The 24,955-nt window shown below is 35.4% G+C and overlaps 1 protein-coding gene across 1 annotated transcript in view; it reads right to left on the reverse strand.

Annotated features, from left to right (window-relative positions):
• Positions 1-9,958: 9,958 nt before the first annotated feature.
• The window catches only part of gabra6b (gamma-aminobutyric acid type A receptor subunit alpha6b), a 29,566-nt gene continuing 14,569 nt past the window's right edge, over positions 9,959-24,955 (reverse strand). The window contains exons 9-10 of the mRNA XM_028030758.1: positions 20,821-21,077; positions 9,959-14,728 (exon numbers count right to left, since the gene is read on the reverse strand). Coding sequence (XP_027886559.1) covers positions 14,716-14,728; positions 20,821-21,077 — 270 coding nt within the window. The 3' untranslated portion in view covers positions 9,959-14,715. The remainder of the gene's footprint in view (positions 14,729-20,820; positions 21,078-24,955) is intronic.

Here is a 24,955-nt window from a genome sequence, read left to right on the forward strand (position 1 = left end):
AAAAACCTAGATGATGATGTTATTCTGTAACTTTGAATATTCTTACTTCAAAAGATCTAAGTTAAATAGACACATGTAAAAGTGTTTTTAGTAACACACTGAACCCCATGTTTGCTTGTGTAACATTATTGAAAAATCCAAAGAAATAAAGTAAGATGTCAGGAAGATGTTTGTGAACAATTTGGGTCCAATCTCCACATGTTGGCCATGTTCATTTGTTTAAATAAAAATATACAAGTATAAACAGCATGGGAATTTCCTTACCATCACACTGTTCAGTCCCAGATATTGCCATGTGTTTGGTTAAAAAACAAAAGTGTATATACTAACTCCACAATAAAAGCAACAGACATTGTGGAGACGGTGGCTGAATCTGGCAGGAGAGTTTTCTTACCCACAGAGAACTCAGTCCTGAAGCTGAAAGGCCTCAAAGAGGAAGAATCTTTTACAGGAAAAGCAAAAATAATAAAAAAGTCAATTCTCAGTAAATGCACTCAGGGACCAAGATGTTAATTTTTGGTGACACTTTCTGTAGTCTGATGAAACTAACTTTGACATGTTTGAACATCACTACATTTGGAGGGAAAATGGAGGGAATCTTACAAGTCTGAGGATACAATGCCAGCAGTTAAGTATCAGCATCATGTTGGGCAGCAGAAGGGACCTGTGTGTTTAATAAAATAAATGGTGTCATGGGGAAATAATATAGACTTAAATATATTTGTAAAATCTCAAGACATCAGCCAAGAAGTAAAAGCTTTGGCCCAACTGCATCTCCAAAGAGTCGATGAATTATTATGATTGGTATGATTTTAACAGAACCTTCACATACATTCAACATAGAAGTTGATGTAAAAATAATGTTTGTTTTAGCCACATAAATGATCACACTCTGCAGCAAACTACATGTCGCCAACTACAGCGTAAAGTAGCTCATTGATATATTAATGCAGGAGCCTTGTAGCCTGATGTAAAAACATTTTGCTAGACAATGTCAAACATTGAGAAGTTTTAATTGTTATCAAACATTATCAAACATGCCGTTTTGAAGCAAAAACAAAACCTTAGAAATATACAGAGTCAATCATGAGAAGCAATTCACACAAAAACTGTAGCATAACTGTTTGCTTGTTGAACTGGACCGTTCAAAGTCGCTATCTAGCTAACTTTCTGTTAGCAGCTTCAGAGATCTTTTTGATAAACATTACATTACCAAGACACATTAAAACATACCTTTATCTCGGCTTTTTTCTATTCTTCCTCTTCCTTTTCTCTCCCCCTGGTGGATAAGTCCTTTTTGCGACATTGTTTTGCTAACTCGTCTTCTAGCAGAGCACATTGCACGGCAGCTCATATCTCTGGCGAAGCGTGCGCGACCTACCGCGGCCACCAGGGGGCCAAGAGCAATTTCTTTTTTTTTCTTTTTGTCCATAAAATAATGACTTCTACATACATCATCATATATTATTGTAAAAACAAATCACCTTGTAATGACATTGTGTGTTTTTGTTATCATAATAACACAGAAATTGTTACTAAAAATAAAAAATCGGCTCCATTGAGAGTACCCCTTAGTGGCCCTCGGGCCCTAAGCGGCTGCTTGGTTTGCTTATGCCTTGCCAGGTCCTGATACCAGTTGATTCATCAATTTTGGAGTGGCAATATCAAAGTTATGATCTCAACTGAATAGAAAATTTTGGGGCTGAGCTGGAAAAATGTTTGTGAGCAAGGCTGCTAGGGTTATTCTTAAATTGTAAATAACATTTGCATTATTTGGTTATCGAAGTCTTTTGAGATATTTCACCAGCTTAATGGCTTCAAGAATTGAACTGATTGTAATGATACCAAAAGTGCACTATAAACATTTGATGACATTCATGGATCTCCAGTTTGACATTTTTAAGATGAAACGATCCAATCATACCTCTTGTTTAAATCAAGTCATCCATCCACTCATCCAGCTCCCACTCGTCCTACCAAGCAGCCAGCCACAGAATGTGTGGCCATCTGGTATTTTCTCAGATTTTTCCTCTGCTCTCTTGCGCTACCTTTTCCATTATTCTCTCTTTCACAGTACCTCTTCTTGGCCTTCTTTCTCTTTTTCAAAGCTCATCTATGTTATGAACACATGGCTCCAGTGAGCCGTGAGGTTTCCCCCATTGTTACCCAGAGACAAGCTTGGCAGAAGACGTTGTGTAAGCAGTTCATTAGGTTCTGGACCCCAGACTCACATGATAATCACAATAGCTGCCATGATGAAAAATAACCAGAAAAGTATCCATTTTATATATAAAATTCAAATAACTCTAGTTATAGATGTTGTGCAACCTATTGTGCAACCTAACCTAAAGGCTGGCAAAAAAAAATAAAATAAAAATTATGATTTAAAGCAGTTCAAGAAAAGCCATGAACTTCTGTTTGATACAATCTGTTTGATACTTTTACAAATTTTGCTCTCTCCATTTAAAATGAAATGCTTGTGAAGACATTTAATCTAAAGTAAAATACACACTTCATCTATCTTAATTCCATCATCAAATAATGGCTGGTGATTTTCTAGCAGAATAAACAAGAGTAAATGTGCAAAAAAATTGAAAGAAAAAAATGCATCTAACTTTATTTACAATAAAATGAACCAACGTCATTAGAAAAAAATAAATAAAAGTATTTTAAAAAGAAATTTTGGAGGACTTTGGGAGGATGTGGGTACGTCCCAAGAAAACCATGTAAAGATACTTAAAGGCAATTCATGGGCACCAACTTACTGCTGGTGGAGGAAGCCACAGCAACCAAACCAAAACCTTGTAAACTCCACACTTAACAACTTATTCTGCTATTTGAAAAGTAACTTTCTTAATTAGCAGTAGCAGTGCTACATGTCTGGTCAGCTACAAAAGTGATCCTAATCAAAAAGTCTGATTGGGAAAAACAACTGTAGTAACAAATGTTCTTTTTCAGTATCTGTTATACAAGAAAGCAGCCTTCTGAGTTAAACTCGGGGCAAACTGCCCTAACACAGGATGTTGCTGCCTGAGTGAACACTCAGATCCTGTATAACAGCAGCTGGTATGAGGTGTAAGAAAACCAACTCAAAGTTAGCTAAGGAACAGATGGACCAGCTGGTCTCTTCTGGTGGGTTACCATGGTAATGAGGACTTGACCTTATTTGTGTGAAATATTTTAGATGCTCTCTCCACCATTCCACAAAAAAAAAAAAATCAGCTAAAAAAAACGTCATTATTGTGCGTGTAATACACACAGTGTGTATTACATGCACACACTCATTAACACATGGAAGTGTGATTAAACTCTTACCCATTTACTAATGATTTGAAATCAAGTATAAAAACATTTTGTAGTGGGATTCAAGAAACCATATATATATATAAATATAATATTCTAAGTGGCCACCTAAAGAGGACAGGAAACGTCCTCACAATCTGAAATGTCTACAGCACTTTTGCTCTAGAAAAGATAAGTTGCCCAGAAATCCAAAGTAAAGATCTTGTTTGGTAAAAGATTCAAACCGAAAAAAAGTCTAAATGCTGGAATTGAATGAGTGCATTCAATTCAATTCAATATAATAATATTATATTATTATATAATATTGGTGAGGGAAAATATTTCCTTTAATTTTGTCAAGGACAAAATGTTTTTAGATCACAAAATGTCTTTTTAACTGAACAGTAGATGTGCCTCATGAATCCAGTTACAAACGCTGCAAAATTACATTTTATTAAATTCTATTCTTCAAGTCATGTGTGACTTGAGGCTAATTTGTTTCCCATGGAACACAAGTGTTGTACAACACCTCTGATTTAATTAATTGGCATTCAAACTCAGTAATCTAAAATATGCATGCTCTTCTTTATAAAATGAAACCAGAGAGTGAATATTAATTCAGAATGTTCCATTCATTTCAGAAGTAACAAAACTCAGGGATCATAAAAATCTGTAAGTGAAAATAGTAGCAGTCTCTGTGTTTGGTCTTTCATACACAAAAAATGCATATTTGTGAGTAACATATTGGAGGAAAGTACAAAACTGATGCAAAACTTGAGATGTAACCTTTCACCTATTAGCGTGGGAGGCCCTGCTGTTGGCACACATAGTTGGTAGTTTTTTCACAAGCTCTAACTGACTCCTTACATATGAAGAAAGTTTGTTGCTATGGTATCCAGATGAATCTTAATGATTTGCTTGGAGAAGCTGCTATATGAAGACTTTATAGAAACCACCTTAATGTTTGCAGTGAGCCATTCACCCCCCCATCTACAGGCATGCAACAGTAATAGGTAATTTGAACTGTTAAAAGGTATTAGAGTGTTCCTTTTTAATGCAAGACTGCAAGTGGTCTATGCTTCCTTTTGTATGGCAGCCAACATCCCACCCATTTATCCCTTTATTGAATTAATAAATCAGCAGAGAATGTGGGTGTGGAGGTAGAGCAATCTCTTACTGCACTTTTCGCCTTCCACAACTTTGTGAACTTAATGACAGCTGGTGAAAACAAGAAAAAATTCTCCATGTTATCTGACCAAACAGAACTTTTTGACATAGGCTGTTTTGTATCATTTTATACAGCACTAAAGACTGAGAATGACCACCTAAAATGTTTAACAGAAGTTTGATTTTTTTTAAAAATGTGTGATTTGTTAGAATTTCAATTTGACTTTTTTCCAGCATAGTATTTTACAGACTTAATTACAAATACTAGGCCTCAGGTCTGCCACTGTATTTTTTTTTTCTCTTTAAAACAATAACTTGTATAGTTTGAAGTGCTGTGAAGTTATTTTCAGTAATAGCTAACTTACCTGTAGTAAACAGATGGCATATGACAGTTTCATGAATACTAAAAAAATCAGTTAGACCAATTTTGTTTGAGTCTAACAAATATAAATGATTAGGATTAAAACATTTTCTGTCAGCATAATACAGATTGTGATAGCAGTAATTATATTTTGTGCAAAATTATATTGTTAACTCCACATGATCAGGTGACTGAGTCCCCAGTTAAAGTCCCATGAGACCCGGGGAAGCTCCAAAGCATACCATCCTCAGCGCAGTTTCACAAATGATGATTGGTGAGATTTTTGTCAGCTACAATATTAACCCAACCAGCTTCCAAAGTTTTTGTTTTCAAATGTCACAAACGTCTCCATCTTCTCGCAGCTCCAGTGTGAATTCAATCAACTATTGGACTAGTCTGGACAACGCCTATTAGCCGCTACAGCTAGTGTTTTGCACCTGCAGGCCCCAATTACTATATATTTAATCATGTCCACATAATAACCATACTGCTCTGATAAAGTATGAGCATGAAATGGCAATAAAACTAGTCATAGCTTCCTTATTTCTTATCTGATTTTTATAAAACATAGTTTAAATTACAACTGAGAAAATTGCTCATGTTGTGAAAATGTTAATTTATGTATTTTCCCTAGATATAATTTTATAAATAATTAGTTTTGTCTGTTCTGCAAAAATGCAGAAAAATGCAGAGTTTGATAAATACTTTATAAAATATTTTACTTAATTTGATGACTGCTATGAATATCGCAACATTCTACAAACAATTGAGTTTTAGTATTTTATCGACGTCTCCAGTACAAAACAACAAAGGCAAAATGTTGCTGAAAAACATTTCAGAACCACTCGTTTTGTCCTCACTACTCTCTCTCTGTCTGCTCTAATCCAGCGCCTCATGCAGCACTGGTGTTGCTCTGCTAAGGGTTACCCCCCGTCCTGTAAAATGCAGAATCGTCCTTTATTTAGAAGTTAAATATTGAATTCTGTATTGACTGGAGGTCTGTTTATCATTAAAGCATGAATAAAGGACAAGATTATTAAAGTCGTCTTGCCTTTCTCGCCTCCATACAGCTCATCGTGCCACCCACTATTTGAGAAGTACTGGCCTAGTGCTTTCACTAAGTAGCTAAGCTCTCCTGTGTCTTTGCCTATATTATTATATTGCCTTGTTTGAACATGCACAAACTATTCAAAAATTCTAATTCAATTTAAAAAAAAAACCTTTATTGATTGAAGTACATTTGAGCAGAAAGGAAGGATTTTGTGGAATAGAAACATCCTTTATTGTCCCACAATGGGAACATTTCTGTGCAACATCAACAAAGTGACAGGCAATCAGAGCAAGAAGACTCACACAAAGATAGAATATATTAAATAAAGAAATAGTGTACTCCAGTCCAAAGGAATGTGCAACTGAGTTGGTTAATCTAAAAACGTACAAAATGTGCATGTGTATTTCAGCATTAAAAAGACAGACCGTTTACAGTTGATGACAACAGAGATGTACAGATAACAGCAGAAATGTTATTCAGAATGAGGGAAGTTGTACAGAAAGTGGTACAGATATGATGCCTTTAAACAGCATGTAAACACTTATTGAGTGTTTACATGCAGGGGTGTGTGTGTGCGTGTGGGTGTGTGTGTGTGGGATGGGGGGGGGGGTGAATGGAGGGTTTCAGTCTTTCAAATGTGGTCAACACCATTTGTAAGGTCAACTTTATTCCTGTTTTTATAAAGCTGTTTCTAATAAAATAAAACTCAGGTGGATCACCACATGTAAATACTGGTAGATATTCGCATCCTGTAAATGTTTTATTTGAACTCAGACCAGTGGCTTGTAAAAATGCATTGACTCCACAATTATTCTCTGAAGAAACATTTAAAGAGGATTCCAATACTAAATATCAATTTGTCTCAACATTGTCACTTTACTTTTATTTTCTTAAATCTACTAATATTCTATTTTCGTTGTAAATATTCATTTTGCTAACTCACAGTGTTTAATTTTTGCATGAATTCTCTGCCTGACTTTAGTCTATAAATAGTGAATTTAGCACTTTATAGTAAAAAAAGACACTTATCTCTGGTGAAGCTAAAAGCAACCAGTTATTTTGAAGCAAGTGACATTTAGATAGTCACTCATGTTATGATCTGTCTTTCAGAATCCATTTAGATTTTCCACACAGCTCACACTCAGCATACAGTAAAATCCCGTAACGATTATTTTTTTTTACATGGGATTAAAGAAAAACAAAGAATAATAGCCATAGTACTGTAATGGAAATGTTCTGTAGAAGTACTTATTTCTCAAATTGCCATAAATTCTACTATTGAAATGTGATATGCAGGGTGGTGATTTCACTCGAGGGACTCCACATCAAATGGCATCTCCTAAACATTGTTTCACACCCTGAACAGCCTCTGACAATGGAATTGGAGATCTATATGCAAGACAATACATTACATCCTCCTGGGAGAAAAACAAGATGGTGCAGAATGTAATAAAATACAGCTGGCATGTGCAAAGAAAGACTGTTTACATTGTTTCTGCTGCTTGGTATTCGAGGAGAGACAGGAAGATGAAAGAGGTCCAGAGTATTACAAAAGTACTCATACCCCTGAATATTTAAGCCCAAATATGTAATTCAATAACAACAAACCTGGTCTTATGGAGTGACAAGATTGTGGTATTGTTAAAAAAATACCAAATGAAATTTCCTGTTTGATGTGCCCCCACACCCAAGCGAGCAAGGGACAAAAGGTCCACAAAACAAAAAGCAAAACACCGGTTTATCTCTGTCATGTCCTCACCAACATCTTGCCTCTGTTCCTTGTCTCTCCCTCTTTCTCACATCCTGTCCCTGATTTTGTCACTCTCATCTCTACTTGGTTGACATTGTGGAAATCGGATGAATCAGACCCACATATCATTCAGGCGTTTGAGTGAAGCTTATGTGAAGCTGATGTAGTTAATATGGTGGCAGCTGACAGCGCTGTGAAAATCCTACACAGTTGAGCATCACAGAGACACTCTCACATATTGGCCTAAGTGTGCTCACTCATATTCCTGCAATTGTAAGTGAGGTAAGCTTGTGCCCACTCAAATGTGGATTTCTACAAAACCACCATCCCCCAAATCAATGTTTATCAGACTACACCACCTTTTGCTGTCCCTACATGATGCATCCTTGAGTTACCAACTTTTCCTTCAAATGTTTACAATACTGTAGCCATGAAAATAACATTTTCTTTTGGGACATTTAGGTGTGAGATGTACAGGTCTCAGTAAAACCTCATGGGGGTGATGATGCACTGGTTTGTTAGTTGTCTCATGAGAAGAGAAGAAGAAAAGGACAGAAAACAAATAGTAATTTCTCACCAGTGCTCTTGTTGTTTCTGGGAGGTAAATTATTCAAATGAGGAAAACAGAAATTCTTCCCACACTGTCTTGCTTAAAATTCTTACCAAAGTAATAGCTAATACAATAACTTTGGGAAGGAGCGGAGAGAATAATAGGTGAAATTTCTGCTATTGTTTTCAGTTTCTTTCAATCCTCAGACAGAATTTTTTTTCATCACAACTTGTTTGATTTTTTTTAGATGAAGCAGATAAATGTTTCTGTCACACTGTTTAAAATACTACAGAAAAGCTGCTGCAATCTTCAAAACCAAAATTAACATGTTCCAAAAAGGAACATAATTGTGGAGCAGAAACACATTGTTTGTATGTGTGAGTCACTTTGAGTTTAAGAAGGAAGTAAATGAGTTTTTTTTTTTCCTTTTCACAGTCATGTTCATTTTAGGTACATTTTTGGTTACTTTGGTGTTTGGCTGAAGTACAAAAAACACTTATTATTAACATATTAAGCAAAAACCTTGCTGACACTTGTACAGTTTTCTATTATTCATATTCTTATAATGGAGAAAGCAAGGAAAGCAAAATATAATTAAAGTGAAAATCTTATTCTTGTTTTTTTAATTATGACCAAACATTAGATGCACTTACCCTTTAAAAAGTTCAAAGTCCAACTGTCATTAAAATTTAGTTTTGTCTAACTTAAAGTATATACCACCCAGTGTAAGTTAAATGTAAACTTCATTTCTTAATATTTTGTTGTCTTTTGTATTTCTAAATGCATATACATTTTTATGAATTTCTGTTGTGGGTTCCTGTAGATAGGTGTGTATTTGTTCCTATGTTTGTATATGCCCACATAAAACCAAACCAAGCTATTGTAAGATGTCAGTCTTTGTGTGCTTGCTGTTCAAACTGTGATTTTCTCTTTGCATGTGTAAAAACATATGGTGAGTCAGTGTGTAGGAGTTGAGCGCCAGTGTGTGTGTGGGTGAGGGAGAGCTAGTGGTTAGGCGGTTATGAATAAAAGAGAGGGTTTGGGTTATGCACCAATAGATGGCACTCTACCCTTTTGTGATTGGGTAAACCATGACCTAGACGAGAATCGTTCTAAATGCACATGTTTCCAAATATAAGCTAAATAGCAAACCTGACTTTTCTTTCAATCTCCAACTTTTCTTTTGTTCTGTTTGGAAATGCAATAAAATAAAGACAGAAAGCAGGCCGCCTTTTACTCCTATGAGTGGATGGAAAGGAAATTGAGATTTGAATCTTTTGAGAAGCTAAACGATAGGATTCCTGGAAACACCTTCCTATTTATATGCACATGCAATGACGCTCAAATGTAAAGCTGTGGTTTGTTGCTGCCTGTTCTAAAAATAGGGCATACTGAAAAGGAGTTACATAAATGTGTGACTCACTGGATAAACTATTTCTTTAGTATTTTTTCATACAGCTCCTATCAAATCAACACCCAGGTCTGTGGGTGTGGTAAAGAAGGAAAGTACAGTAACATTACGTTGTCATATAAGGATCTACAACTTTGTACAGTGTAAGTGAAGAAATATAGCTACAATGTAAATAACAAATGAAAGAAAAGGGAAAAGAAATGGATTTCAGCCATTGTATTCCACTCTTGTTCATGTTCATGCTGACACTGATATCCAAAAATAAATACCTGAAGCTTTCGCACATGCAGTACTGGTGACATATCTACTATCCGTTAATTTGCGTTTCTCTCTCATGTAAGTATAATCTTAATAGAACATTTCTAAAAAAGAGAAAGAGGAAAAACTAGATTTACATAATTTGGCTTTATTGAACATAGTAATATATACAATGCTGTGGGAAAAATGAGTGAAGGTTCATTTTCTATCAGGCTTTGTAGACCTGAAACTGCATATATTGTTGTCTGTTGCATCAAAAATGGCCTTGTTTATGACCATAAATTTGTTCAGGAGAAAAGTACTCAAGATAAATAAATGTAAATGGGAAAATGTAAAACCTGCCACTGCTTATTTAAACAAGTAAATTGGTTAATACAACTGATCATCAAGCAGGGTCATAGAATAGGAATGCAAACTTATATAGATATCTAATTATGCTCACAAAAAATTCACAGAAAATAGAGAATTCATTGTCTTTTAAGCCTTGTCCATAATCTTTAGGCAAATAACTGTAAAAAAAATATGAGACATGGATTAACACTGGCAAAGTCAAAGAATTAACAAAGTACATGCCTGATGACTTAAAAACTTGAAGTAAAACATTAGCTTTGTGGTCAAATTCACCACAATATTTTTCCATTACTGAAGTTCACAACCGTCTACGATCATAGACCACAAGGAAGACATGCAAGTGAAGTTCTTGCAGTGGCGTGGTGGAGCTAAGCAGCTAGGCTTGGGTCAAAGGGCAGATGGTTTGGTCTACTAATAAAAGCAAACATGCTCAGTCATGTGGAAACACTCACTCACACATAAAACATATGTCAACTCTTTCTGCTTTTAATTTCTGTTTGGGTTTCTCACTACTGGTGACTCAGCAACTTGGAGGCTTCATTGGGTCTGAGCCAGCAGTCCAGTCCAGTCCAGTAGAAAGCTAAGTTCATAGTCCATGAGGTTTTCTTATTGTACAACCTGATATATGGGGCATAACAGGGCAAAATGCTCTAATTTCCTCACTTCCTGCCCCAAACACAGAGTGGAGGAGGGTGATAAAATAATAATAAATAAACAGAAGAAACAAAATTCATACAGGCTGACAAAATTGTTTCTTTTTGTGATACATTGATGAAAAAGATCCAAGCAACTGGAGACCTTATTTTATGGAAATCTATGCAAAGCATATATTTATTGTTACACTTACTTTGAGTGTAAAGCTACAGAATACATATTACAGGAATATTTCTTTTTTGCATTTTTAAAGTCAGGGTCATTGAAATTATAACCAGTCACAGTCCCCTTACCTATTGCCAAACATGCCATTTAAGAATTATATTGTATAAAATGTAGAAATCCTAAGAACAATGGAATCCTAAGTCAGAAGGGCAACCCTGGTTTAGCACAATTATTATTGACACAATTCATATTAAAAATGTTCATAAGCGTGGTATACAATGGTATGTTAAAGGATATGCACTTTCTGCAGTTTTACAAGAGAAAATTTTTAAAGTTTGCTTGTTTTCTCAGCCAAAGAATGTTTTTGTTACAGCGTATTGTTTCCTTGGTTGAGACCGCCAGCTGTATCAATCTGCCTGGTCAGCTGAAATTATTTCTAAACAACTAGAGACCTGAAAAAGCGCATGCATGTACCATCTTTGATGCTGCTGGACAAAATAGTGCCTAAAGAAAAATCCACCCATTTTGCTGGACTGAAAAGTCATAAATTTGTATATTAACAGAGACTTTATTTGGGTGAGCAAACAGTGGTGAACTTAACAACTGTCTCTTAGTGATATATAATATTCACTTCTAACAAGTTGAATCCCATACAGTATATTACATTAATTTGTTTTAAATTACTATAATCTACTTAAACAAAAGGTCAGTCTGACTAGATGTAAGTCTTCCACCAGTCTAAGGATTGGTTTACTACAAATTCACAGCAATATGGCATCTTTAGCCAACACTTAAGGAAACTATTATTGATAGAATAATGACGCCATAGAACATTTTCCACAAAAAAATCCAAGCAGGTCTATTTCTTGGACATGTAAAAAAATAATCTTGGTCAGAGCATGTTGGTGCATTTTTTATTCACAATCTTTAATATCTGCTAACTTTCTTCAAATAAGCAAATTTTTATTCTTGCCTTGGTCAAAAAATATTACATAAAACAGTCTGCAATCCTTGGCAGCATATGAATTTTTACATTAAAGAATATGTTGTTTGATGTGTTTTAGATTCTAGTCTTCCAATTGTTAGAAAATCTTTAAATTTGTTAAAATATGGCAGTGTAGAATCTTGCATATTTTTTTGTTTGCTTATGCATTGTTGTTCTGATTGATCGTTGTAGAGAATCAAAGTTGTACCATGCTGGTTTACAAATCAGAAAAAAACATCTCATATAAAATACTTACAAGAAAATATTCATACAAGTAGAAAAATACCAATTTAAACTTGTTTTATAAATAAAAATTGCACTGGATTTTTATTCCAACCAAAACTGAATTAAGCTTTTGTGATGCACATTTTCATGACTGCCATGAAATCCTTTCAAAGTATTATGTTGTTTTTTTTAAAAATGTTTTTCATTTGACGGGTGCCCCTGTTAATAAGAGACATGTTTAATGAGAACATATTTATGGATAATAGATGAAAAGTCAAAGTAAACACAACGTATTTATTTTTAGACACCTCATAGCTTTATCATGTCAGCCTCTGTTTTAAAAGCAAGCTGTGGAAAATTGTATTCATATCCATGCAAGGATTATAAATGAATGTTTTGTATAAATGATGATGATACATTTAACGTTTTATTTTTTGCAGTCTTTTCATTGACAATCCCAAGAAATGGTTGTCATGTGGAGAAATAATTGGAAACCAGTGAAAGAATCCATTAAGTTTAATTAAAATACAACAATAAATCCTAGTGAGGAAAGAGTTGTTGCCAGGCTTCTTAGCATATGAGATGGCAGCTATGAAAATGGTAGTTGAACTTTACTAGATAAACTTTTCTTTTCTTTTCTCTTTTCCCAAAGGCAAAGGCCCGTTTTGGCAGCTTTATAACAATTAGAGTGTTAGGGAATGATTTAATGAGACCTAAGAAAGACTGTAAAGCGCTAGACAAGTGCAGCACATGACACAATCACAGAAAGAAGTGTTAATTAAAGACTGAAGATTAGACTTTTCTCCCAGATCTATAAGATAAAATTCAGATTTTGACTGAAATGTGTTTTTTTAGATTCACAATCCCACCTGTGATTTGTTCAATAAATAATAAAGCTATGACAGAGAAGGAGGATTATAATATTAAAGATAGAAAAAAGGGAGCCTATTCAAGTTCAGCTGTAGAAATTAATACATGCCTGTAAACTATATCTGCACGTAACAAATATGAGACATGATATACAGCACCTTACAAAACTATTCATACCCCTTCCACTTTTTTCAAATGTTGTCCTGCACACATTAACAAATCCATATTTTAATCAAAAACAAAACAAAGCAATGCAAAATTGTGATGTTAGGAGAAAATGACAGTTAGTTTCAAATTATTTTACAAATAAATATCAACAAAGTGTATTTTACTTATGCACTGGGTATGTTTTACAATAACAGATTTAAAGAAAGACTTTAAATGTATTTTTACAGTCACTCCCCAAACAATCTCAGCAAACCTAAACTACCTTTTAAAGAATGACAAATCATTTCACTCACTACATGTGCAAAGCTTGTAAAGTAAACCAAAAGTCTTGCAACAGTAATTTCAGTGAAAGGTGGTTCTGTAAAATATTGATTTAAGAGGATTAATATACACACATGCTACTGTTGCCAGATTCTTACTTGTAAAACTACTGAAAACTACTTTTTTGTTTTCGTCCCACCTCACATTTATGCATTACTGTCAATCACATGACAGTTTGTAGATGAAACGTGACATAATGTGAAAATAGTCAAGTGGTGTGAATGCTGTTACAAGGCACTATAAAGAAAAAGAAAATGTGGAAAAAACCCTACTTTTTTGAATGTTCATATGTTGTAGAAACCCTAATGCTTTTGTAGAATGGAAATGTTTTCCACTTGCATGTGCAAGTTGGACTCGATAATGTGCCATGCCAAAAGTGTTACTAAACAGATCATGTAAACTCTTTGAAGATTTTGCTTTGGATTCTCCTTAGTCTTTGAGCTGAGGGATATTAAATCAACAAACAAAAAACATTGTAAAGGGAGAGAATAAGACTTCACAGAACTGGTAGGAAAAACGTTTTTGCCAGATGCAATGGATTCAGTCAGAAGTACATTCTTACAATCAGTTTCCTTCTAATCATAATGGAAGGGATTTTTATATATATGTATATATATAAAAGAAAGTAAATCACTTGTAAAAAAGTGCATGGATATTTTACATAGAAAAAAAGTAAATGAATACATCCAACAGAGAAACTCTTTGTGTTTTGTTTACGCTTCTTCAGTGTAGTTTATTTAATGTTATTTCTTGTCCCATCAACTTTGGCAAAGCATACAAGACAGGTGTGCACATTAAAATTGTTTTAACATAGAACTTTTTTTTCTTAACATGAGACAAATGAAATAAAAAAAGAAAAGCGTAGAGTAGCTGTTGTATGAAATGGATCCAGTACTTATGGCCCCACATGGCTTTGAGCTCCATGGTCAAGTTGGCAATTGGAATTGGTACATCTGTTCTCAAAAGACTTATGTTCCAAGGGAGTACTTAAAAGGAAATAGAATGCACTGAGGCTGCATAAAAGAGTGCTTGGCAAGCGTCTGTTACCTGTTTTAATGTGTGAAGAAAAAGAACGTTGGTATGTGGGTGTGCATGTGTGTGTGTGTTGATTGTTCAGGTATTTCTATCCTCCAGGAAGACATAATCTTAGACAGTGTCCCTGCAAGACAAAAAGAAGAGGAAGCAAGGTTGAATCAGTGGAAAAAATGTCAATCTGTGTGTATTCAGAGGGTAGATAAATTTCACATTTCATCACATTTAAACATATTGCTTTATGCATAAATACTCCTACACACGCACACCTACTCCATTTTATATCCATCCACATCTGCCTGTACACAGGAACAAATGCACATGGGTATGATGTAACAGCTTTTTCTGGCTCGCTCTTGCGGGCGAAGGCTTGCTCACATTTTAAGTCTGAATTTGAAATCTGATCTTTTTCGGTTTCTAACTTCTTCAGTGTTGTCCACGTAGACTGTCTGAAACTCATGGGGGAACCTCAGCCAGGTATTTCACACCTCCACCTCCTCAACCTGATGTGTTAAAGCTGGAGACACTTTTGACAGCACTGAGAACCATTTTCAGCTAGAGAGCTCACATGGCCAGTGGCAAAAACAGAAATACTGACAGCTTTCTGCATAGCTTTGGTTGCAAAAGAAGGGAGGGGGTTCTGGTGGGGGATTTGAGAAACCATATGTATTGTAATATAGTTAGTGAATAAACAATTTTAATGTAACACTGCTGTGATAATTTACTTTCTAGACCCATTATTAGCACTGTAATACAGGTACAACTTGGCACAAATATGACTGGAGGTGTTCAAACTTTACTTAATAATGCTGGCATGTGAGCGCCCTGCCAACTGATGATGTTTGTATTAGCCAAGCATCCTGAGAGCTTTCAGTAACTCAACTCAAAAAGTTGTCTCTTAATAGATTTTGAACTTCTGCAAGCCAAGTAGGATAACCTCATCTAGATGGGAAATGGATAGCATAATAAATATAAATTTGGTTTGTAAAAAATACATAAAATGGAAATTAGATATATATATATAATTATAGAATATTGGGAGTTGGGGGGTGGAGGGGTGGAGCACTCTGCTTAGGCTATCTTGTTTCATCGAAAAGGGAGGCAGAGCACAGACAGTGCTTTGTGATAGAAAAGAGGTGTGAAGGTGGGGGAGTGACAGGTAGAAAGAGTGTGTTTGGAAGAATAATACTTATAGTATATTAAGTAAGATATAGTGACAGCAATTTAGTGCAAAATGTTTCTGAAACAGACAGCATTTTTAAGTGATTAAAGGAAGATAGAAATACTGTGCCTTAGAAAAATGTCTCTGGCATGATGGACTCATGGGAAAACATGTAAACACAGGTAGGTGAGAGAAAAATCCATGCATGCAAGAAGAGACAAACTAGGTGAAAGCAGTTGTAGCAATTCCCACAAGGCCCAAAAGAGCAACAATATAGATAGAGGGTCACTACTTCTATCATTCTTCTTTGCCCTCCATCTGAGTGGCCTGTAATCGAGTGATTATTACACCAAAGTTATAGCAATGGCCCCGCAGTCAAAAATAGGAATTGAGTTGGAAACAGCATTTAGGGATTTTGATTTATGAGCAACAATAGGGAAGTTGTTTTTCAAGCCTCGCACTATGATGGCCAATAAAGAAGAGTAAGGCTTATCGTCCGCTGTTACCACACTCCAGCCAGCCTGCCAGGCAGCTAGCAAACAGTCAGCCAACCAGCTGGGGCCCCTCATGGAAGGAAGCGTTTTCAGCCAATTTGTTTCCTTCATGTCTCGCCCTGAATGGTGCTATTCATTAAAATAGCCCGCAGTCGGTAGACACTGCTGCTGTAGCACATTTATACACTTCTGTGCCTGTATCCTCCTCAGAAATACTCACAGAAATCCACCTGCACACACACAAAGAGAAAATCTTTTTTTCTGTACCCAGTCATCTATACAGGGGGGGTTGATGGGAGCGCATGCTATTACAAAGGCTAAACATACATAGCTTGACAGGGCTCTGTTGTATGCAGTACCATTTTTTCATTCTTTACTCCAAATGTATACATGCTTTTGAGGACTGAAAATGTTCCTGGAGTTACCAGATGAGATGTGAAACCATATCTTGGTAGCTTTGCAGTTGTACCCGATTTTATTCTTATTCAGATGATGAATTGAACAATGCTCTTAAAGAGAGATCTAGAGATATTCCTTACAGCGTAATCCTCCTTAAAACTCCACAACTTCATCCTTGACCTGCCTGGTGTGTTGCTTGTCCACCATGATGCTCTTTGGTCTCTACAGTTCTTTAAAAAACCTTTGCGGTTTTGCAGTTGTTCACAAAACCAAACTGAAGAGCTTGAAGACATGAGGGAGACAAAACATAGAACCATCTTGATAGAATCAAAATGAACAATGAAACTCAGGAGATTAAATACCAAGGAAGAATGATAGTCACATAAAATCAATTCAACAATCAATCAGGGAAATTCAGAATGGATGCAACAAACACACAAACAGAACGAAACAAGACACAAAATAGGATAAAGTAGCCAAGAATTAAAAATGTATGAAATATGAATCTAGATCTGAATACACAATACACAGGATTCTCTTCCTATATGTTCTTGTGTTTTGTTCTTATGTTCAAGAACTTCTCCATTTATGTACTCTAGTATGTTTTTTTCCTAATTTATGTCTGCTATCAATTTCCACAACAAAAAAAGTAATCACTCTAATCATCCAGTCTGTTTGAAACGTCTCTCAGGATTACAATTCCTATCAATTTTTAGAAATATTTAAGAATCCCTAAGAGTGTTAGCCACACAGAGCTATCCTGATGCCTGCCAACACTGTCATGTCCTCTGACTTGTCTCAGCTCTTGCCTTGAGGGCTTTTCCCTTTTAGAGGAGGAGCAAAGCAGGGAATGAAAGGATTTAAACCCACACAGCTGAAGCATCCCAGAGTCGGGAAAGAGGATGCACAACCAGACATACACATCAGTTCAGATTATGAAGTTGAAGCAAATCAAACAAAATTATGCATGCACACATACACAAACACTCAAGAGTTCATAAACTGAACTTTATCCTTTAACTAGTGTACCGCTCAGCATCTTGTCAAAGTGTCAAACCAAGAAGGATTTCTAGAGATGATGTAAGATAGCAACATCCATCTTTTGTTACCATCAAAACACTTATAAAAACGCATTATTTTTAGAAACAGATGCTAGGAACAGCATCTGTTGGTTATACACAAGGAAACCTATATTTCAAAGAGAAAAAACACTTAAGAACTTTTTTTCTCAGCCTTTATAAGTTGTTTAGATCACCAGCAGGCAATTTTGAGGCTCAGATTACATTATATTTTCCGTGGTAACAATACATCATATTAACTGTGATATCAAATGGTTCAACAGAGCAGTAGCAGAGTTATTGTCCTCTTTTAACTAAAGCAGCTCCACCAAGGCTGCCTTTAATCACTGATCTTGTTTGTGCTGTTCATGGACCCAATCTCAAGGCCTACTAATGAAGAAATGGGTGACTGGTTTGAGAAACTCAGGGCTCATGGTTGCATCTTTGCTTTTTGCACATGGTATGAATCTGTTGGATTCAAGCTGCTGACTCTGAAGGGGATCGAATGAGATCCTACACCTCAAAGTCCAAAAAAGGAAGACTCCATATCTGGGGTCAGTATGTGCCTGAAGCACCGGAGTTGCAGAAATGTGGGCTCTGCTCTGGTGTGTTGTGGTGAAGAGAACTGAACCATGAAAAGAAGCTATTGATTTACCAGTGTGCCTTTGTTCAATCCTACACCACCTATGGTTATAAGTTATGGATCAAGCCTGAAAAAATTAGATCAAAGATAGAAGCAGATAAAATAAGTTTCCTCCATTGGGTATTGAGGCTAACCCTGAGAAATTATTTGAGGAATCCTATCATAACGGGGAAGTTTGGAGTGGATCATCGAAAGGAATTAGCTAAAGTGGTTCAGGCATTTGTTTTTACATGCAAAAACGTTCTCTTTATTGGCCTCATAAACGATTACTGCATCTCTAAGGGTCAGCAGGTTCTGTATCAATCTGGGATCAATCAGTCTTGACTTGGTGTGAAGGGTAACTAATCAGATGTTGGGATCTGTTGGTAAGCCAATGACAGTTTTAATTATTCCATAATTAATTTATTAAATGCTCAAATACTTCTAATTCAACTGATATTTTAATGAATTACTGTCACATATAATCAATTTATGATGTATTAAAATGTGTTTTTATTTCAGTTTGAAATGATTTAACAACATATTTAAGTGTTTATTGGTACTTGTAAATAGCCATATCTTGCACTTATTTGTTTATTATTTTAATTTGTCCTTCAAAGAAACTACTTAGAGGGCAGGTGTCCAACTCCAGTCCTGCAGGGCCGCTGTCCTGCAACTTTTAGATGTGCCTCTGCTGCGCCACACCTGAATAGAATAATTAGGTCATTAAGGCTCCGGAGAACTGATCTACACAAGGAGGAGGTAATTAAGCCATTTCATTCCAGTGTTTTGTACCTGTGGCACATCTAAACACTGCGGGACAGCGGCCTTTGAGGCCTGGAGTTTGACACCCCTGACTTGGAGCATTAAAATCCAATTTAAGCTGATGATCCATTCTATTTAAAGTTGAAAGCCAGCATGTGATGTTATTTTTGATACATAATGCTGCTTATTGTTTTGTTGCTCTGTCTCACTTTGTTCTCCCCCATCACACTCTTTTGCACAGATTTACTCATTCTGAAAAACATTTCTGCTGGCTGCTGCACATATCTGCTGTTATACAGTTTTTATTGTCATTTATATTGTTCTTTATTCTGTTTTTATATATTGGTGTGAACCTACTTGCTTTGATTTTCTGTCACCTTGCTGCTGTTGCACATGAATTTACCCATTGTGGGGCAATAAAGGATATTTCTAATGTGCTCTATTCTTTCTTCTGCTATTCCCATTACCTCAACCACTGAGGCATCCTGGGCTCTTTCTATAATTGACTTGGCTGCATGTTCACTCTAATTAAAAACATTTTACATTGTCTGTCTGCTTGTATTCATTTCAAATTATTACATTTTTCTTTAGCCAACAGATACTTAAATTACTTGTTAACTGATGCAATATAATTAAAAGCAAATGACCAAAATAAACATTTATTTTATAATAACTTGTTTTGTCACCAAAAGAAAAGAAAGTCCTCATGATGTGATTGTCCAAATATGTCTCGTTAATGATTTGGTCAGCAGGACATTTGCAGACAGATGATGGATGGTGGAATGAAAGATTTAATAAAGAAAAACTTAAATACAAGAGAAACACAAAGAGACTGAGAGTCTTTAAGTCTTAAACGTTTTCCACAAATCCTGTAAAAGACAGAATGGATATGTGAAAGAAGGTGGTAAAATGAGACTAAAATATAACTTTTTGGCCCTCATGTGTAACACATTGCATCACCCTAACCACCGACCCATCATTAAAACATGGTGGTGACAGCATGATGGTGTGGGGATTATTCCCTTCAGCAGGGAGAGTGAAGCTCATCTCAGTTGACAAGGAAATTGATGGAGCTTAAAAAATTAAAAATAGAATAAATGTATTTGAAACTACAAACGAATTCAGACTGGGGCAGAGGTTTACCTTCCAAAAGGACTAAACTCTAACCATTCCTCCATAGGTTAGGAATGGTTGGGTCAAAACCCAGAATTATCCTGTCAAAGTCCAAAGTAAATTCAATTAGGAATCTGTAGCAAAACTTGAAAACTGATGTTCATAGATGCCCTAAATGAAATCTCAGTTAATTTGGAAAAGAAGAGGCAGAAATAGCAGAACAAGTCATAAAACAAAGACTTGGCGCTTTGCATTCAGTAAAAGACAGTCAGTTATTTGTCTTGTACAAAACAAAGTGAAATAGATGCATTATTTTCTTTCCACTTCATATGTCTAGAATACTTTGATATTGTTTTATCATATAAAATCTCTGTAAATCACATTGAACTTAGTGGTTGAAATACAACAAAATGTAGTAATTAAAGCGTATACGTACCTTCCTAAGTACTGGAGCCATATTAAGAACTTGATAAGAGCAATCCAATAAAATTAATGCAGAAATTATACCAAAAGAATTCCACCTTCACTCATTTTCTGGTGAAATAATTTCCATCCTGTGCTCCAAGCAAAACAAAGGTATTTGTGACAGCCATGCCATCTACTTACCTTGACATCTCCATGGTGTCCTTGGTGAGATAAACGATCCAGTAGACCAGGTTAAAGGCGCCAAACGAAAGGGGAAAAAGGATGCGTGAGTATTTGTCAATGATGCTGGTGCCTGTCAGAACGTTGTTGGCTGGTACCGCGGAGCCTTGCTGGAGGAAAGCTTGGGCATTGACAGGAGGGTTTGGAAAGGTTTTTGCAGGTCGATCGAAAACTGGTGCAGAGTTCATCCTCTTCTTCAATACACTATTGGCATCCACCTTTAAAAGTAAAAGTAAATAAAAACAGGAAATGTAAAAAGAAAACTACAACAAAGATGCATTGTTATGACGTATTAAAGTTAAATTATCCTGTTTTACTTGAAGATTTACTGTTCAATAAATCAATTAATCTTTATTTATATGCCCTCTTTCTAACAGGCATATCATGATCTTTCACTCAAACAACTCAACAACAAAAATGATTGCATGAATTACACATACTTTTATGTGCTTACACTGTTGATACTGTAGAAAAAAACACTTTTCTAACTTTAACTAAAATTAAAATTCCTCTTATAAGATAATTTCCATGTAATTATGATCTAAAGCCAACAGGAGCATATTGCAAATTAAATAGGGCTGTAAAACTACAGAATCTAAAACATATTTAAAATCATAAAAACACATCCACAGTCTTCTTTTTATTTTTGTGTTATTTTGTCAATTCCCTGTGTGCAGACTGATGTTCAGCAGTTGTGGAAACTAAATGATTTTAAAGAAAAAGACACTCACACATGGTTATCCTGTGGCTTATGAAATTTCAACTAATTATGATCACAGTACACACTCTCTGGCAATATCTGTTGTAAATCAGGTACAATATGAGTACAGAAAATATATCTAGGACAGGGTATGCAAAGCTTCTTGCTGCAAATGAACACAGTCTAAAAAAAAACAACAATTCTGTGTGAAGCACAGAAACGTCACATCATGATGTTTCAGGGCGATTTCAATAAATCAAACAATCCTCTAAATTATTAAGATGATGCATAATAAGCAGTTCTGGGGGTGCAGAGAGAAATGATGTTTTTAAATTATGTAACAAATTCAACTCAGCTTCTCGCTATGCTCAAATTCTGCAAAAGAATTTATGTAAATTCCATCAGTTTTGGAGCTGAAGTGAACTTGCGATATTTTTGCTGGATTTGTCTAAATATTTCATTTTTCTCTTTGAGTTCAGAAACTGCTCAACGGAGTCAGTATTAGAAATACTATTTGCAAGCAGTTCAAACCTAATATAAATTTTACAACTAAACAATGTAAAAAAATGTAATACCTTTTTCTAATATTTAACAAAATAATGAATCCGATATAATCGTAATTATAAACTGATTTTTCTAAGAACCTTTTAGATGTGATTGATGGTGGCCCTGTACACAGTGCAGTATGTGAGGTTAAGTAAATATACATACTGTATATACTGTAATATTACTTATATGTAATAACTATTTTGAAACAACTATGCCCATAAAATTGTAGCACAAATTATTCAATAAAGGATGTTCTTTAAGATCTTTTTGTTGTCATTACTTCAGTTTACATTCTTGACCAAGCCAAAACACAGATAAATGATCATGGCGTTACCATGTGTGTATGTATTAAAAATGACATGATATTAAAACATTTTTTGGCTCTCAGATATTAGATGGAGATCCTAAAATAAGCAGAGAACTCATGAAAATGTGATGTATGTTCGAAGTACATACAAAACTTTTCTTTTCCAGTCCTACCTGTCACAAAAAATTGGGAGGTTGGGACAAAAAAATTATTTGAAAAACTTCACAGTCATACCAGATATTTTACCTCATGACTTTTTCTATTCCTGGGAATTTTTTTTCCTTCTCCGTGTCATGAAGAGTCTTCCCTCCTACATATTTGGTGAAAGCAGTCATTTTCTATGATGCATTCCTCCTACTCTCTTTTTTTCCTATTCTTCCAGTGTAACTCTATAGCACAAATGCACACACCAACACATACCCAGAACCCACTCTAACCCATCTCTCCATCTTGTTTCATAAAAACGGACTGGGCTTGCTTTCCAAGCCCCCACCCATCTTTATTGCAGTGTCTGCCCTCTTTCCTCTGAGCTTGCAGTGATCTGCTGGATTTTCCTTAATCTACAGCTCTTACATAATCGGCAACAGCATCATTTGCCGAGCCACTGGCTGTCCACTCATGTCACTCTCTGTGGTTATCACATAGTTACAGAGACAAATAGGAGACTGGGAGAGAGCGAGAGGGAGAGAGAGGGTGTGTTGAACAAATGAAGTGATGGAGCATACATAGTTTACTGTAGATTGCATAAATTAATGTATATCAGTTTGAGTGTCTTTCAGACATACAGAGTGAAGAACTGCATAAAGTGGAGTTTGTGGTGTTTTTACCAACTGGTAAAGTTGGACAAGATGGAATGCAATGATGAAAACCTGCATGTGTGCACAAGAAATTAAGCTAAATGTGACAAAGGACTTAAAATCGCAGTCATAAAAATACAGAAATAGTAGAATCTCTATTACACTTGTGAGCTTCATTAAAACACAATGAAGAAGAAATGCTGGTGTGCATGTTCTGCATGCACATTTTTACAATATGCACTGCAAACAGAAGACTGATTGCATGGGGTATACTGGAACAAATTGTATACTAGAAATTAACCACGAGGAACACAAACTTAGGGCTATATTTGCTTCTGAAGCATCTCTGGTCTAGAATACATTTATTCCACAAGACACTGGAAACAGCGATCAGGAATCATTGTGATGTGATTGATACTTATTGTTTTTGAACATTTTCATACTTCACATCTACATATATCCTAGATGTCCTTCTAGAGAATGCATTACAATTGTACAATATGTTTCATGACATTACATGGCAACTGTGATAAATATTTGAAAAAAGCATAAAAAGAAATGAATTATAACTGAGTTGTTTTTCAGTCAAATCCAATCCATCCAGCCTGGACTGCAGTAAATTTAAGTTGAAATTGTCTTGTAGAAAAATTAATATAAAAATGAATATGAATATAACCTGCAAAATCAAAACCTGTGTTGGAATAGCCCAGTCAATACCCAGAACAAAATGTAATTAGGAATATGTCCCAAGACTTAACACTTTATGTCCATTGATGTTCCTTGTGTTCAATTTTGAAAAACTTTATTAAAACAAAATTTAGTTTGTAACAAATAAATATACTGATATGCAATGGTATCTTATATATATTATGTAATTTGCATACAATGTGTAAATTATATGTAATTGCAACTGAAAAAAAATAATCATCTATAAAAGCTAAAAAAAAACAACCAAAATGATAAAATCTGATAAAACAAATTATCTACGGAACAACTAATGGCTCCTGCTTTTATTTTAAACACGTGATTATTTGTAACTGTACTTAAATGTCAGCTACAAATGTCTCCATTCAATCATAGATTGACTGGCACCAGCAATCATGATGAGAGCAAAGACACTGTGACCAAATGCCCTTAAAATCTGAACTGCTGCATGAACGTCAGAAATGAATTTGTGTTGTCCTGCTCTCTTGTGACTGGACATTTCAATAATTGGACAAGTAAGCTGGTGTACGAGTGCTCTCTTATAGATGCAAAACTTTCATACACGAACAGGTAAAGGATTTTAAACTCATCACTATAACAATATTTTTCCATGACAATCTGGATGCAAGATGTTATTACCTGGTTGAAGTAAGAGTATCCACGAGTAAACCAGGAAAAGCCAACATAAACCACAAACCAAACTCTACTTTAAACAGCTTCCACTTAACCACTAACTGCCAGATGGCTAAGTGGAGTAGACACACTGTAAGAGCTGACCATTTACCACAAAATGCTGACAGCCAGTTGGCCTTTAAAAGGAACAAACCATCTCATCCATCAAAACATCCACAACAATGCTTTAGAAGTATATAATGGGGAGACGCAAGCACAGGCAAAGCTCAGTAGTCTACTTACTTCTTACTCATGACACTTTGCAATAAAATGTTGTTTTCTTTTTAGATTTTGAGCAATTTAGTACTGTCAAAAGAATCCTCCTGGCATGAATATGTCCCCAACTCAACTGATGAACTAGTGTTA

This window comes from Xiphophorus couchianus, chromosome 11, assembly GCF_001444195.1.
Source record: "Xiphophorus couchianus chromosome 11, X_couchianus-1.0, whole genome shotgun sequence".
Lineage (NCBI taxonomy): Eukaryota > Metazoa > Chordata > Actinopteri > Cyprinodontiformes > Poeciliidae > Xiphophorus > Xiphophorus couchianus.